Source organism: Archocentrus centrarchus, chromosome 5, assembly GCF_007364275.1.
Source record: "Archocentrus centrarchus isolate MPI-CPG fArcCen1 chromosome 5, fArcCen1, whole genome shotgun sequence".
NCBI lineage: Eukaryota > Metazoa > Chordata > Actinopteri > Cichliformes > Cichlidae > Archocentrus > Archocentrus centrarchus.
In genome coordinates, this window is record NC_044350.1 from 10,770,100 (window position 1) to 10,783,193 (window position 13,094).

General features: G+C 37.9%; 1 protein-coding gene across 1 annotated transcript in view; it reads left to right on the forward strand.

The window, feature by feature from the left end:
• The window catches only part of slc2a9l2 (solute carrier family 2 member 9, like 2), a 102,292-nt gene that overhangs the window by 29,443 nt on the left and 59,755 nt on the right, over nucleotides 1-13,094 (forward strand). Inside the window, exons 6-8 of the mRNA XM_030728798.1 lie at nucleotides 4,698-4,830; nucleotides 10,298-10,485; nucleotides 12,765-12,875. Coding sequence (XP_030584658.1) covers nucleotides 4,698-4,830; nucleotides 10,298-10,485; nucleotides 12,765-12,875 — 432 coding nt within the window. The remainder of the gene's footprint in view (nucleotides 1-4,697; nucleotides 4,831-10,297; nucleotides 10,486-12,764; nucleotides 12,876-13,094) is intronic.

A 13,094-nucleotide genomic window follows, 5' to 3' on the forward strand; every position in this document is an offset into this window, starting at 1 on the left:
CTTTAGTGCAGGTCTGGGAGGAGATCCCTCAGGAGACCATCCGCCACCTCATCAGGAGCATGCCCAGGCATTGTAGGGAGGTCATACAGGCACGTGGAGGCCACACACAATACTGAGCCTCATTTTGACTTGTTTTAAGGACATTACATCAAAGTTGGATCAGCCTGTAGTGTGTTTTTCCACTTTAATTTTGTGTGTGACTCCAAATCCAGGCCTCCATTGGTTAATAAATTTGATGTCCATTGATGATTTTTGTGTGATTTTTGTTGTCAGCACATTCAACTTTGTACAGAACAAAGTATTCAATGAGAATATTTCATTCATTCAGATCTAGGATGTGTTATTTGAGTGTTCCCTTTATTTTTTTGAGCAGTGTACTTGTAAGTAGCATGTTCATATTTATGAACCCACATCATCGCAGGACATGAATCATCTGTCTGTCAAATCGTAGAAAACAATATAATGTGTGGTAATAGTTTAAGCCCTGTGAGGGTGCTCCATTCACACCTTATATTTTCCCCAAGTAGTAGGAGTCTGCTTTAATATTTTAAGAACAGCACACACCAGCAAGGGCCAATGGTCAATTTGTTCCTCTGACAGACCAACAGGAAAACAGGCTTACAGAGAAGGTGACTCTCATCACAAACAGCTTTTCATCTGATCCTGGCAGATGTCCATCGACAAAGTATTCCAGCGACTGAGATCCTGGTGCTGTGACATTTTTACCAACTAGGGTCCCATTGTGTGACAATTCAGTATGGAAGTGGTGGTGTGCTCTTTCTCTTATTATACAGACACAAGATAGCTCCAGATAAATATTTGTTCAGACTAGAAACAAACACAATAGAAACTGGAAACTTAAAAACACATTAGCCTTTCCACCAGGAAACTGAGATTTGAGTCTACTGTGTGATTATTTTTTAAAATTTGATTTTCATTTTTACTCAGTGTTTATCTTTCATTCAAACAACTTGATTACGGTTAGGAAAAGATCATAGTTTGGCTCAAAGTCCACCCATTCACACTGTTAAACCCATACTAGAAAGCTCTTTCTACATCACCAGAATGATGATTATGCAGGTGACCCATCTAAAGGTAATAACACCAGCCCAACTTAATTACTGTTTTTAGAAAACATAACATTTATCTAAAGATCCTGAGATTGCAACTTTTCTTCTGTCAGTGCTAGACTGACAGTGAATAAGTGTAGCACTTAATCTCACTGCCTGTGGAAATAAAGATTTGCAATTATGTGATTAGAAAAAATGGTTGCAGAGCAAGTTAATCTCTCAGCTGGGGAATGTACTGGTCAGCTAATTTAATTAAGACTAACCAAACAGAGATAATGTTAGCATTTATAATTGGCTATATCAAAGACATAGTCCACCTGACATTTCCATTATCTGTATTTCAGAAGTCCCTCCCCCCCAGTTATAGCAGTCCTCTTGAAACCACAGCCGTGCTTTATGAAATACACAATCTCCTCCATTTCATTCCTGCCAGATCCCAAAAACCTGCATGTCTCATGCTTTGCATTTGTTCAAGCCCAGAATGACAGTGTACAGCAGTCAACTTCTCACAAGAACAAATTGAAAGGAAAGGCTACATAGTTCTTGTAACAAGGCACTGAAAGGGATGTATTTAGTTTATACTGTGTTAACTGCACAGCTAAACCTTTGTGTGCATTTGGGTGTGTGACAGTGAAGCAGAAAATTTAGCGTGTGCTTCACAAGTTACACACTAATGGGCCAGGGCCTCGATGTGAACCCACAAATTATCATTCTTCAGCTGTCTTGCAATTGCCAAGCCGACTATGGTTTCCTGTGTATATCCTTAATAAGCATGTCCTACTTGATTATTGGGCATTCTCTGTGGATGTTTGATTGTGACATGCTGCTTGCTGCCAGTGTTATAAATTCAGATCAAGAACTGTCATGAAGTGGCTCACAGTTTAGACAAAGGAGATCATGTTAGAAGATGTTCAGAGATAGGTGAAGAAGACTGGGGGGTTTGCATGTTTTACAAAATAAGATGAAAGACGAAACAAGTAGGGAGTTGGGGGTCATCACAGAATTTAAATACCGGTAAGTCTTTTTTTTTTCTTCTTTTTTTTTTCATGCACACTTGACGTGCTTGTTAGAATGGAAATAATCACTTTGTGAGTGCAGCTTCTATTACATCTAACTAGAAGATTACGCAGAGGTAACATGAGATGTTTATAGTGTGGATCATAGAAATCAATGCCTGCAGCACAGATTCTTTATCTGTGAGAGCAGGCTATAGAGCTTTAATCTAGTCAGCCACTGTCACCTCCTGCTGGGATAAGATGATCCACTGTTCAGCATCAGAGAGCCAGAGACAAAAAGCTATACATCTCACATATTCTTTTAAATGTTCCAAGAAATATCTCTGACGGGTTTCACTGGGAAACACAACTAACTGTTCTCCAAGATAACAAAGTGATTCACTCACTCAGCCTGACTTCATTTGAAATTTAAAGCTGCACAACCAAATATTTTTGTATTGCTGGTATATTTAATCACTGCGTATGCCATGTAAACGTTGTTGCTGAGAGTCAAACTCATAAATAATCAGTGCTTCTCCCACAACTTTAATGGTTTATTTTCAGAACTCTGAAGAGAAACAAATGTGCTAATCATTTCTTAGCCAACAATAAACAGCAGATCTTGATCTCAGTCAGTTTTTAATGTGGCAGTAGCATATCGAAATCAGCAATCAGTGTTTACAGCTTGTTCAGGTTGTGACGATGACCAAAACAAAAACTACCACCCCCTCAGCAATATTAGCATCAGCATGTTGGAGATTTACTTCACATAAACTGAGAGCTGAGACTTTCTGTCCAAATGGCACCTTTTTCCAAGTCTTATCATCTGATTATTATTATCCAATTATTGTCCTTCTCTTTGCTAAAGTGACATCATGAAGCATAGATTTACAAAGAGATGAGACTGTACATCCTTTTATCTTTGAGGTGTGTAAGAACCATGCATGTATGAGCCACTAATAGTTAAATGTGATGACAGATGAGTGACTTCTTTCGTCCTTTTCACGTGCTCTATTTTTTTTATCAGTCCATGGGGGGTGACGGCACACGGTTCTATTTTCAAGGGTATTTTTTAATAAAAGTATGTTTTGAAACACAAGCAGCACAAGCAGCTAAAAAGACCTTGTTCATTTTCTCTCATGCTGTATTTTTTTTATGTTAATAAGAGCCAAATGGCATGCTTGTTGGAACAACTCACACCTAATTAGGTCAATTAGAAACATGACTGGATGTGAAAAAAGCCTTGCTGAGAAGATTAGTCTTTTAGAAGTAAAGTTAGGGAGGAGTTCACCTCTATGTGAACAACTGGTTCAACAATTTAAGAATAGAAATCTTCAGTATAAAGTTGCAAAGAATTTGAATACTTATGACCATGTGATATTTCAGTTTTTCTTTTTAAATAAATTTGCAAAAAATTTCTACATTTCTGATTTTTTTCTGTCAATATGGGGTGCTGAGGGTACATTAATGAGAAATAAAATGAACTGTTTTTTGATTTTATCAAATGGCTGCAATGAAACAAAGAGTGAAAAATTTAAAGGGGTCTGAATACTTTTCGTACCCACTGTATATGACTTTATGGCCTCAGGGACACTGAACGTTGTTAATAGCCAGATGCATAAAAGTATTGTGCAAAATAAAAAATTGACAAAAACAAGCCTATGTAAGATGGACTGAGATGAAGAGCAAAACTGTCTGTGTTCTGATGAATCAAGCTTCGAAGTTGTTAAGTGCACATTGCATGGGTTACCTGCATATCCGCGAACAGCAGGCACCACTCAGACAATGTCTTCTTTTAGGAAAAGCCTTGCTTATTTTAGCAATACAATACCAAACCACGCTGTGCATGCATTACAACAGTATGGAACTGTAGCAAGGTGCAGTAGTAAGTGCACAGTCCACGCCTGTGACCCAATGACAATAGTGGATCATGAAACAACATCTGAGAACTTCCATTTGTTTTCATAACTGCAGCAATTTTCCCCTTCAGTTCACACGCACTTGCAGCCTGTTGTTAAGAGGTGATGCAACACCATGGTAACAGGTATCTGTCAAGTTTTTTGTTTTTTTTGTAATCTGTGACTGCCATCAAATTAAAATTGAGCACATATTTTCAAGAGTCATTTTCATATGTCAAATATACTGCTTTACAATCACATACACAGTTAAATGCTTGCATTCTGGTTTTATTCAATCTGGCAGCTTTTTTCTTTTTCCAAATGGGGTTCTAGAAACTTTACAATATTCATTTCCATCACTTGACATTTGATATGCTCTTCACATTTAATTAAAGCAGCAGATGGCCTTCAACCCATATAAAGATTCCCCCTTCTGCTTTAAGTAAATATATGCAAGAAGAAATGCATTACTTTACTAAACCATCACATTCTCGAGTGAGCCTATTCAATATTTCCCAGCACAGTAACTAAGGATGTTATATTTACCTAATTTAAATACTAACCACATCATCTTGCAGCAGTTAAAAGAACTAAATCCATCCGCCAATTCAGTGGAGTATTATGTATCAGCTGTGATTATACATCTGTTTTGTGCAGCATCTCTGTGTAATATGGTGTAGCTGTTCCATGTCTGAAGCTTTGAGCCAGTTCTTTTGTTGATGTTTTGACTGCAGGAGTCCACCTGGATTTACCTGTTTTCCTTCCTCGCATTGCCGGCGGTGCTGCAGCTGTGTGTGCTGCCCTTCCTTCCTGAGAGTCCTCGCTACCTGCTGATGGAGAGGAGGGATGAAGCGGGAGCGGAAAAAGGTATCCCGTAAAAGACGCTTAAGCACATCTGCAAAGTGCATTCAGTCTGACACAAGAGGCTTTGGCGTCTCATTGTGATTATAAAGTCCAGCCTTTGCTCTTTATAACTACCACACACATGCTCTTGTGGAGTTAGAAAAAAATGTCTAAAGAGGTAAGACTGTCATTGTACGACAGCACAGACTACTGCAGTATATCTGAAGGGACCTGATAGAGTTCTTTACTGAAACAGCAGCTTGTGATTACTTTCCCATTGGTGAGATTTGTGGGGTTTTTTTTGTTTGTTTGTTTGTTTTCACAACAGTTTCAGTTTCAGAATGAAGGACAGCTGCACAGTTTTCTTTGTGTGAGTGGTGAAAGTTTTGCTTTATGTACACTTCACCTTTTTATGCTGGTGAGGGTTTTGATTGGACCTTGGAAAACTGAACCAAACATAATGTTAGTCAACATAAAACTGTGAAGACTTTGAATATCTCATCAGCTACAGTACATAATGTCAATATCAACAAGACTCGGGAGAAAGGTGCACAAGGGACAAGGCTGAAAAGCAGTAATGGATGACTCATCTTCAGGCTCTCAAGCAGCACTGTATTAAAAGCAGGCATGACTCTGTCATGGAAATCATCACATGGGCTCAGAAACACTTCCAGAAATGAGTGTCTGTGAACCAGGCGTGGCAAAAGTGCAGACATTCATTGTTTCACTAGAAGTACAGATATTTGTGTTGGAAAATACTCAAATTCAACAAGATGTAAGCAGATCAGGTCTCAGCTGAACAGGAAGGGATCATCCCCAAACTGTTCCCACAAAGTTGGGAACATGAAATTGTCCAAAATATCGTAAAGCATTAAGAGTTCACGATATCACACGTCTCCACTGCTCTAGCTAATCTGAATGAAGTTTGGAGGTCCTCTTTTTACTATGTGCCTCAGCAGCATCTGCTGACCACGCTCTGTGGTTTTAAGTGGTCTACCGCTTCAAGGCTGAGTTGTTGTCATTCTAAATCACTTCCACTTTATTATAATCCCACTAACAGTTGAGAGTGGAATATTTATTAGTGGGGAAATTTCATGACTGGATTTGTTGCAATGGTGTCATTCTATCATGGTACCACGCTGGACCTCACTGAGCTCCTGAGAGCGACCCATTCTTTAGCACATGTTTGTAGAAGTAGTCTGGAATGATTTTTATAAACCTGAGACCACGAAAGTGACTGGAAAACCTGAATTCAGTGATTTGACAAGACAGTGTACCTCACAAATCTTTGATTGTACAAGACATTTATACCTCCTGACTTTAGTTCTGTTTAAAATGCACTGGTTCAGTGCTTTTCAGTCAAAGTGAGCTGCTGCTGCCAGAGAGATAGAGAGGGACATCTTCATCTTTCTGACCTGGAAAAAGGAAAGAAATGAGGAAATGAAAAAAGTTGCTCTTGAAACTGCAAACCTTTAATTTGCAGCTACTTATCACTGAAATCAGGACTGAGTGTTAAAACGTGTTATCAAATCACCTTTTATTTTTTTGAAATTCAGATTGCATGGCTGAGACAGGCAGTAAATGTCGGACAGAGAACAACACAACGACATACAATAAAAGTCCAGCTGTCTCTGAGTTGATGTAATGAATCAGCTGCTAAGGGCGTTTTAGCCAATATCGGTATGTACCCTCAGTGTGCATTTTCCCTTAGACCCCAGCCCACCTTTTTATTAAACATGCGAAAAATATTTATTAATTTATTGTAGCAAACTTTGCGCAGTTGTGTTACATTTCTCCTCATCCCTTATTCACTCAATAATTTATTTTCAACAGCCACAACCTTTTTCAACTAATTTTTTGTTGCAGCTTACCTGTAATTATACACTGGTGATAGTAAAGCTTAGAGGTGCTTCTAATTTGCAAAATTGTAAAAAGATTACTTAGCTATTATAAATATTTCAAACTGGAAAAAAAAAAAAAGATTATATAAATTTTGTGACATGAAAAGGAGCAGTGTGGATTAAAGGCATACGTACGCTCAAACTGCATGTGTTAATGAAGTCTAAAGAAAGATGTGATTTCAAACCAAAATTTAATGCATTTGGTCTCCTGGGTGCTTTGAGCTTTTTCATGTTTGTGTCCATGCATTATAGACTGGTAATCTCTGAAGGTTTGGTGGCTTGTGTTCTTTGTAAAACTGAAAAAGGTCTTTGATTCTTTTGAACATGTTGTGCATCAAGGCCTCAGAGGGCATTAAATACAACAGCATGTATGATGATGGTGCTGCTGATGGTGAAATTAATGCTAAAAATACAGTTAACTGGAATAACTCGATTCATTATGCAGCAATAAGGATTTTAACAAATATTAATGATAATAATGCTAATAAATTACTGTAACTTGCTTCTTTAAAAACACATTCTAGTTCTATCATGTTCTATTCTAGTGTATCATGTTCAAACTTTGTCTGAAAATTCAAGGAGAGGCTTTTATGCCTCATGATGGAATACCTTTTATTTAGCTTTGTTTGCTTTGTCACTGCATCCTTTATGTAATAAATTCCTACCTTGAGTCTTTCCAACAAATTGGAGCCAAAGAAACGTGTATGTGTCACTTTTAAATTACACAAAAGACAAAAAATGAATTTTATAAGTCAGGAAACCAACTTTATGTTCATAAGAAGAGCACTATGCTAGAAATTTAAAATGGTGATTTCTGGATCATTTAAATGATTCTGTTTTACTTTAATATACTTGCAATAATTAACCGGTGAAGAGATGAATGTTGGATAAGGACATCCTGCATTCTCTTTTTCTCTACTAGTGCCATTCATGGGCACCATAGTTTAATTTAACACACAATGCAGCTGCTAATCCTCATCTTAGACTAGTCCCTAACAAATTATTTACTTCTGTTTGATATATATTCATTATTATTGTGTTATGTTGATTACTGTTTGAGGATGATACATGAAAACATGGCTACATTTAAGTAAAATTGATTGCTACCAATGCAATGCATGTAGAGCTCCATCCATTCATTTTTGCTTCTCCTGTTCAGGGTCGCGGGGGGGCTGGAGCCTGTCCTAGCTGACATAGGGCGAGAGGCAGGGTACACCCTGAACAGGTCGCCAGACTGTCGCAGGGCTAACACAGAGAGACAGACAAGATCCACGCTCACATTCACGCTCTCATTCACACCTATGGGCAATTTAGAGTTTCCAATTAACCTAACCCCAGTAAGTGCATGTCTTTGGACTGTGGGAGGAAGCCGGAGTACCCGGAGAAAACCCACGCAGACACGGGGAGAACATGCAAACTCCACACAGAGAGAGGGAGGGGTCTGCATGTAGAGTTTCTAGTCATATATAATGTATAGCCAGTTGTCCTTGTTTGGCTTTTAAAGGTGCAACATACACTTAAAAAAAACAAAACAAAAAAAACTTAAACCACTTCAAGCAGTAATTAAAATGGGATTGATGTCAACAGTGACTGCATGAGGAAACTATAGAGTCAAAAGCTGGAGAGGTGAGCTAAGCATTGCTTGTTTTAGGCATTTTGTGGGTCTCGAAGAAACAGAATACAGCAGCTTCATCCTTTAAATTCTGGCATCTGTACCTTAACACAGCCTTCAGTCCCCTTCAGACTGCTGTTACTGTAAATGCTTTTCACATTTTGGAACTGGCATGCCCACCGTGGTTCTTTAAAGCTTCTTTGTTGCACCACATCCCTCCACCCTGTGGCACTGTGAGTCTTTGGTCACAACAGTGACACAGAGTGCAGCACCGCAGTTCTCACTAATGCATGGGGACAGTGATGCTCAGCATCTCGCCTTACTCCCACAGATATCGATATCAAGTCAGACTGTGGGTCAACAGTGAGAGGTGTTTAAATACTCATTTACATATGGCAATCTAGATTATAATTACATGGAACTAAGATCTCATAAGGGACGTTAACACTGGTCATTTCAGCTTGTTGGTTCTTTTCTCTCCCTTTCTGAATTTTTTTTTTTTATTCGAATCAATTAAATATTATTGCAGTTAATGGTTTTTATATTTTTGGGGTCCATGCAGCTGCTGGGAACCCTTTTGTGTTTAGTGTTTGCTGTCTAAGATAGGTGAGTCTTGTGTGGGCACACAGTTAAGGAGCTATATTATGCTATAGCTTAATGTAGAAAATGGGGTTCAGAAGTACTCTTCAGTAATATTACAATTTTGAGGACAACTGGTGAGCATAAAGTGCATACCTGTGCTTCTGTGCTTCTCCATGGCCCAGCCCTGCCTGACTCCCTCTCCACTGTGTGGTCAGTGTCCACGCTGCATGCCCATATCCTAATGTAGAATATAAAATTTTATTTATTTATATATATATATATATATAATATATATATATATATATATATATATATATATATATATATATATATATATATATATATATATATATAATATATATATATATATTTATTTATTTATTCCCCCACCACAACATAAACATAATGGGGACCCAGTCATTTAAAAAAAAAGAAAAAAACCTAACATGGGACTCTTTCCTATAATGTAACAGCTCCATAGGTTTGTGGTGTAGCAGCCAGTTTAATTATTTTAGCTTCCAAATCTAATTACTGCAATACCCATGAGACCTGACCACCATTATTATGAAGACGCCAGTCAGAGGCGCTGAAAGTCACCACAGCTGTATGATTTAATGGCAAAGAAGGACACATTTTTACAAGTGAGCTGATGTAAGCTGTAGAGTTCAGTGGCAAAAGCTTGGAGATCGGATGATTCTCACCAAAATTCACTTTGGCACTTATCACCTTCACCCTTCAGGAGTTTATGCAAACCTGTGTTGCCACGTGTTTTGTAACATATGCAGTTGTCCTTTGACTGATGACTCAACCAGAAGGATTTTAAATTGACTGAAGCCACAGAAATGTGTCACAACTATCATTGTCTATGGGAAGAATGAATGGGATTTTTACATTTGTTATGTGCTTACTTTTTCAAAAGTCTGCAGTGGATATTTTAGGGTTATTGCCAACTTTAACATGATGTTCATTATTGCTGAGCTTTAGAGACTAATTGTAAAAAAAAATTGAGCTTTAAATGTACTGGACTGAAGAAGCTTTTAATATTTATGGGTGCTGTGTTAAGCAGCATAACACACTCACACTTTTACCTGCTCACTTTATGATGGTACAAAGAGCCAAAAGGCTGGAGATAATTGCAGGTTGGAATGCAGCCTGTTAATAGCAAAAGTATTGGACTCAGTTGACTCTACTTGTAAGTACCCTTGATAAACCTTCAGAAAACATTTTTGCATTTTTGAAGCTTCATTTTTGACAGACTGCTCCATTTATGGTGAAATGTTCGTGGAACAAATCATTGTGTTCTTTGATCTCAGCGTGATGGTTGTTATTGAGGGTTACGGCACTGTCAATATTTTTAACGCTGCTGTGCTTGTGTGTGTGAATGCTTGTGTGTAAGCCTTTCAGAGGTTTTTGGGAAAGAAGGATGTGTCCCAGGAGCTGGAAGAGGTCCACATGGAGGCTCGAGCTCAGGACAAACTGCAAACCGTCTCTGTGTTACAGCTGCTGAAAAGCCCAGCTGTTCGCTGGCAGCTCATAACTGTCATCATCACCATGGCCTGCTATCAGCTCTGTGGCCTCAATGCTGTAAGATTTTTCATTTACTTTGGGTTTGTCAGATTTTCATTGGAATTCAGTCCCTTTATGCTATTTTACAGTGTATTTTTACTGCATTTGTAGTTCATTTGTTATTCATTTAAATAGATTGGGAGGCAACAAATCAATAGTGCAAGCTCTGTGTGAATATTTCATTATAAACATGCCTCCCCCCCAACACCATTCTCAGTGCAAGCATTTAGTATATCTCTTAAAGATGCTAGGTCACTCTGAGAGTTACACCTAGAACTTGTTAATAAGTTTGGAGCCTTGGTCCTTCCTCAGGCAGGGCGATGATAAGTGTTACCTCTTCTGCTGAAGAAACTCCCCAACAGGAAAAATTGTTATTCTGCTCTATTCTTGCAACTGGGAATATGCTGTAATGCAGCATTCACTGGTGACAAATTAAAGGAAAAAACCAGCATAAAATATCGTAGTAAGGTGTGGGACCACCATGTGCCGCATTAAAAAAAAAGGTCTTGTGATTTCTACTTGAGGGATGGAACACCTTTCTTTAAAATCACTCGAGGTTCTGATGACTCTGGAGAAAGTTCTGTTTAACACATCAGTCTGAAAATGGGTCAGTGTCATCCTGGAAAAGACTACCACCATCAAGATAGAATAAAATGCAATCAATCACAACAACTTCGTATTGATTTGCCCTACCCTCCTAGCCCGCAAGGGGACAACTGGATGAAAAGCATGCCAGTAAAATTTGGTGATTTTATGTGGTTGTTACTAAACCATTATGTGTGTACCAACACTTTTCCCCACTGAGGTCTGTGCCTGTGCATTCACATGTGTGAGTCTTATATGTTTCATCACTTTTTAAAATGAAGTCTTTTTTCTTTTTTAATTAAGTTTTAAAATCATCCCCTGCATAATTACATGTTTGTTGAGCTGCATTTTGTTACAAAATTTTAGAGAGGAGGTTGAAGTGTAAAGATGGTAACAAAATAAGAAATACTTGTGCAGACGATTATTTTTTTTCTTTTAGTTAAAGTGACTGGGTTTATGTACAGCACTGTGCATGAGAACCAGTGTGTGCGTGGAGAAGTCGCTGTGACTCATTACGTTTTGTGCACTTTGTTGGCAGGATAAGATGCTTAACCATCCTCCACCTGCTGTGCTGCATTGCATTTGGGTGACAATGACTCGTATGTCTCTGACTTGGATTCATAAATGCCAGGAATAGTCCTTCACCTGGAGAAAAAGCTGCTGCTAATTGCAGCAGACTGAGAGAGGTTTATTTTAAAATTCACTTCAGACTTCAACAGCAATAATTGGGAGAAAAAATTTAAAAAGTTGCTGTGTTAGACTCCCCTTTAAAAGGTCCGTGTGGAAAAGAACTATGAGATCCAAAATACAGTTTAAATTTTCCACATATAAACAGGATCCAATAAAAATGGTAGGGTAGGAGGAATATCAGAAAAAAAGATGTCAAAATTATTTAGGTCAATATTTGTCACGATCAACTCTGTGTTTCATAACTTCACCAACATTTGAGTAATGAGCAATAAATTTAGTTTATCTGAATTATCATAAGTATGAAATTTCCAAGAATTAATTTGTTGATATCTCAGCAGCTTTTCATGAATGGTAACTGGAGTAGTATGCTTCAAATGTTACTGACTACTCAACTTCACAGTGAACATCACATTTAGCTATTAACAGACGCTGTGTATGAAGCTCTTAAGTGCTGTGGTGACAACAGTACTCCTGCAACCCTTTTCACAATGTCATTCTTTCACCTTGTCAAAGCTCGTCATTTCTGACAGTTTTCTAAACGTTTTATATTGTTTATATTCTCTTTGCTTTTTTTAAAATCAAAAGGAGCACTGGAAAGTGTAGTGCCAGCAAGAGAGTGCAGAGCAAAATTATGGCAATGCAAAAGCACTGGCAGTTTAAACTGTGGATCGCATATTCTGACTGTTTTTGTTCACAGCCTGATGTAATCGCTTTCAAGTGTTTTCATGTCTCTTCTGTGTATTTAACAACATTAATGGAGGTGTTAGTCTTGTTGTGTGTGAACATCACAGGATACCACTGAGTAATCTAGTCCAAATCTGAAACATACTATCATATGATTTTTTCTTTAATCTTTGATTCATTCTAAATGTGATGAGAATATATATGCTACATTTGGTGATATTTAAATGAGTTTAAGTTCTAAAACAAACAGAATTGCTGAGTTTTGTGTAATGATGTATATAAAAGTGTATGATGTTAGTGCAAAGCAAAGACCAATGGTACTTTTTAATTGCTCATAGATCTGGTACTATACTAATGGGATTCTTCGGGAAGCAGGCTTTGCCGAGAACATACGCCCCTACATCACACTCAGCACAGGAGCTATAGAGACTCTGGCTGCCATCATCTCAGTAAGTATGGCTACTTGATTTATTACAACACCTTTCAGGCTCTGGGTATACTATCAAGTACAAGGATTGAGTTCAAAAATTAAAAACAAGCACAGAGAAAGACAAAAAACAATGAAACAAAAAAGCAGACTGGTTGATGTTAAAATAATAATTAAAAAACACTCACATAGGAAAGAAGATCAAAAGACAACAAAAGGGACCAACAGAAAGTCCTGGTAA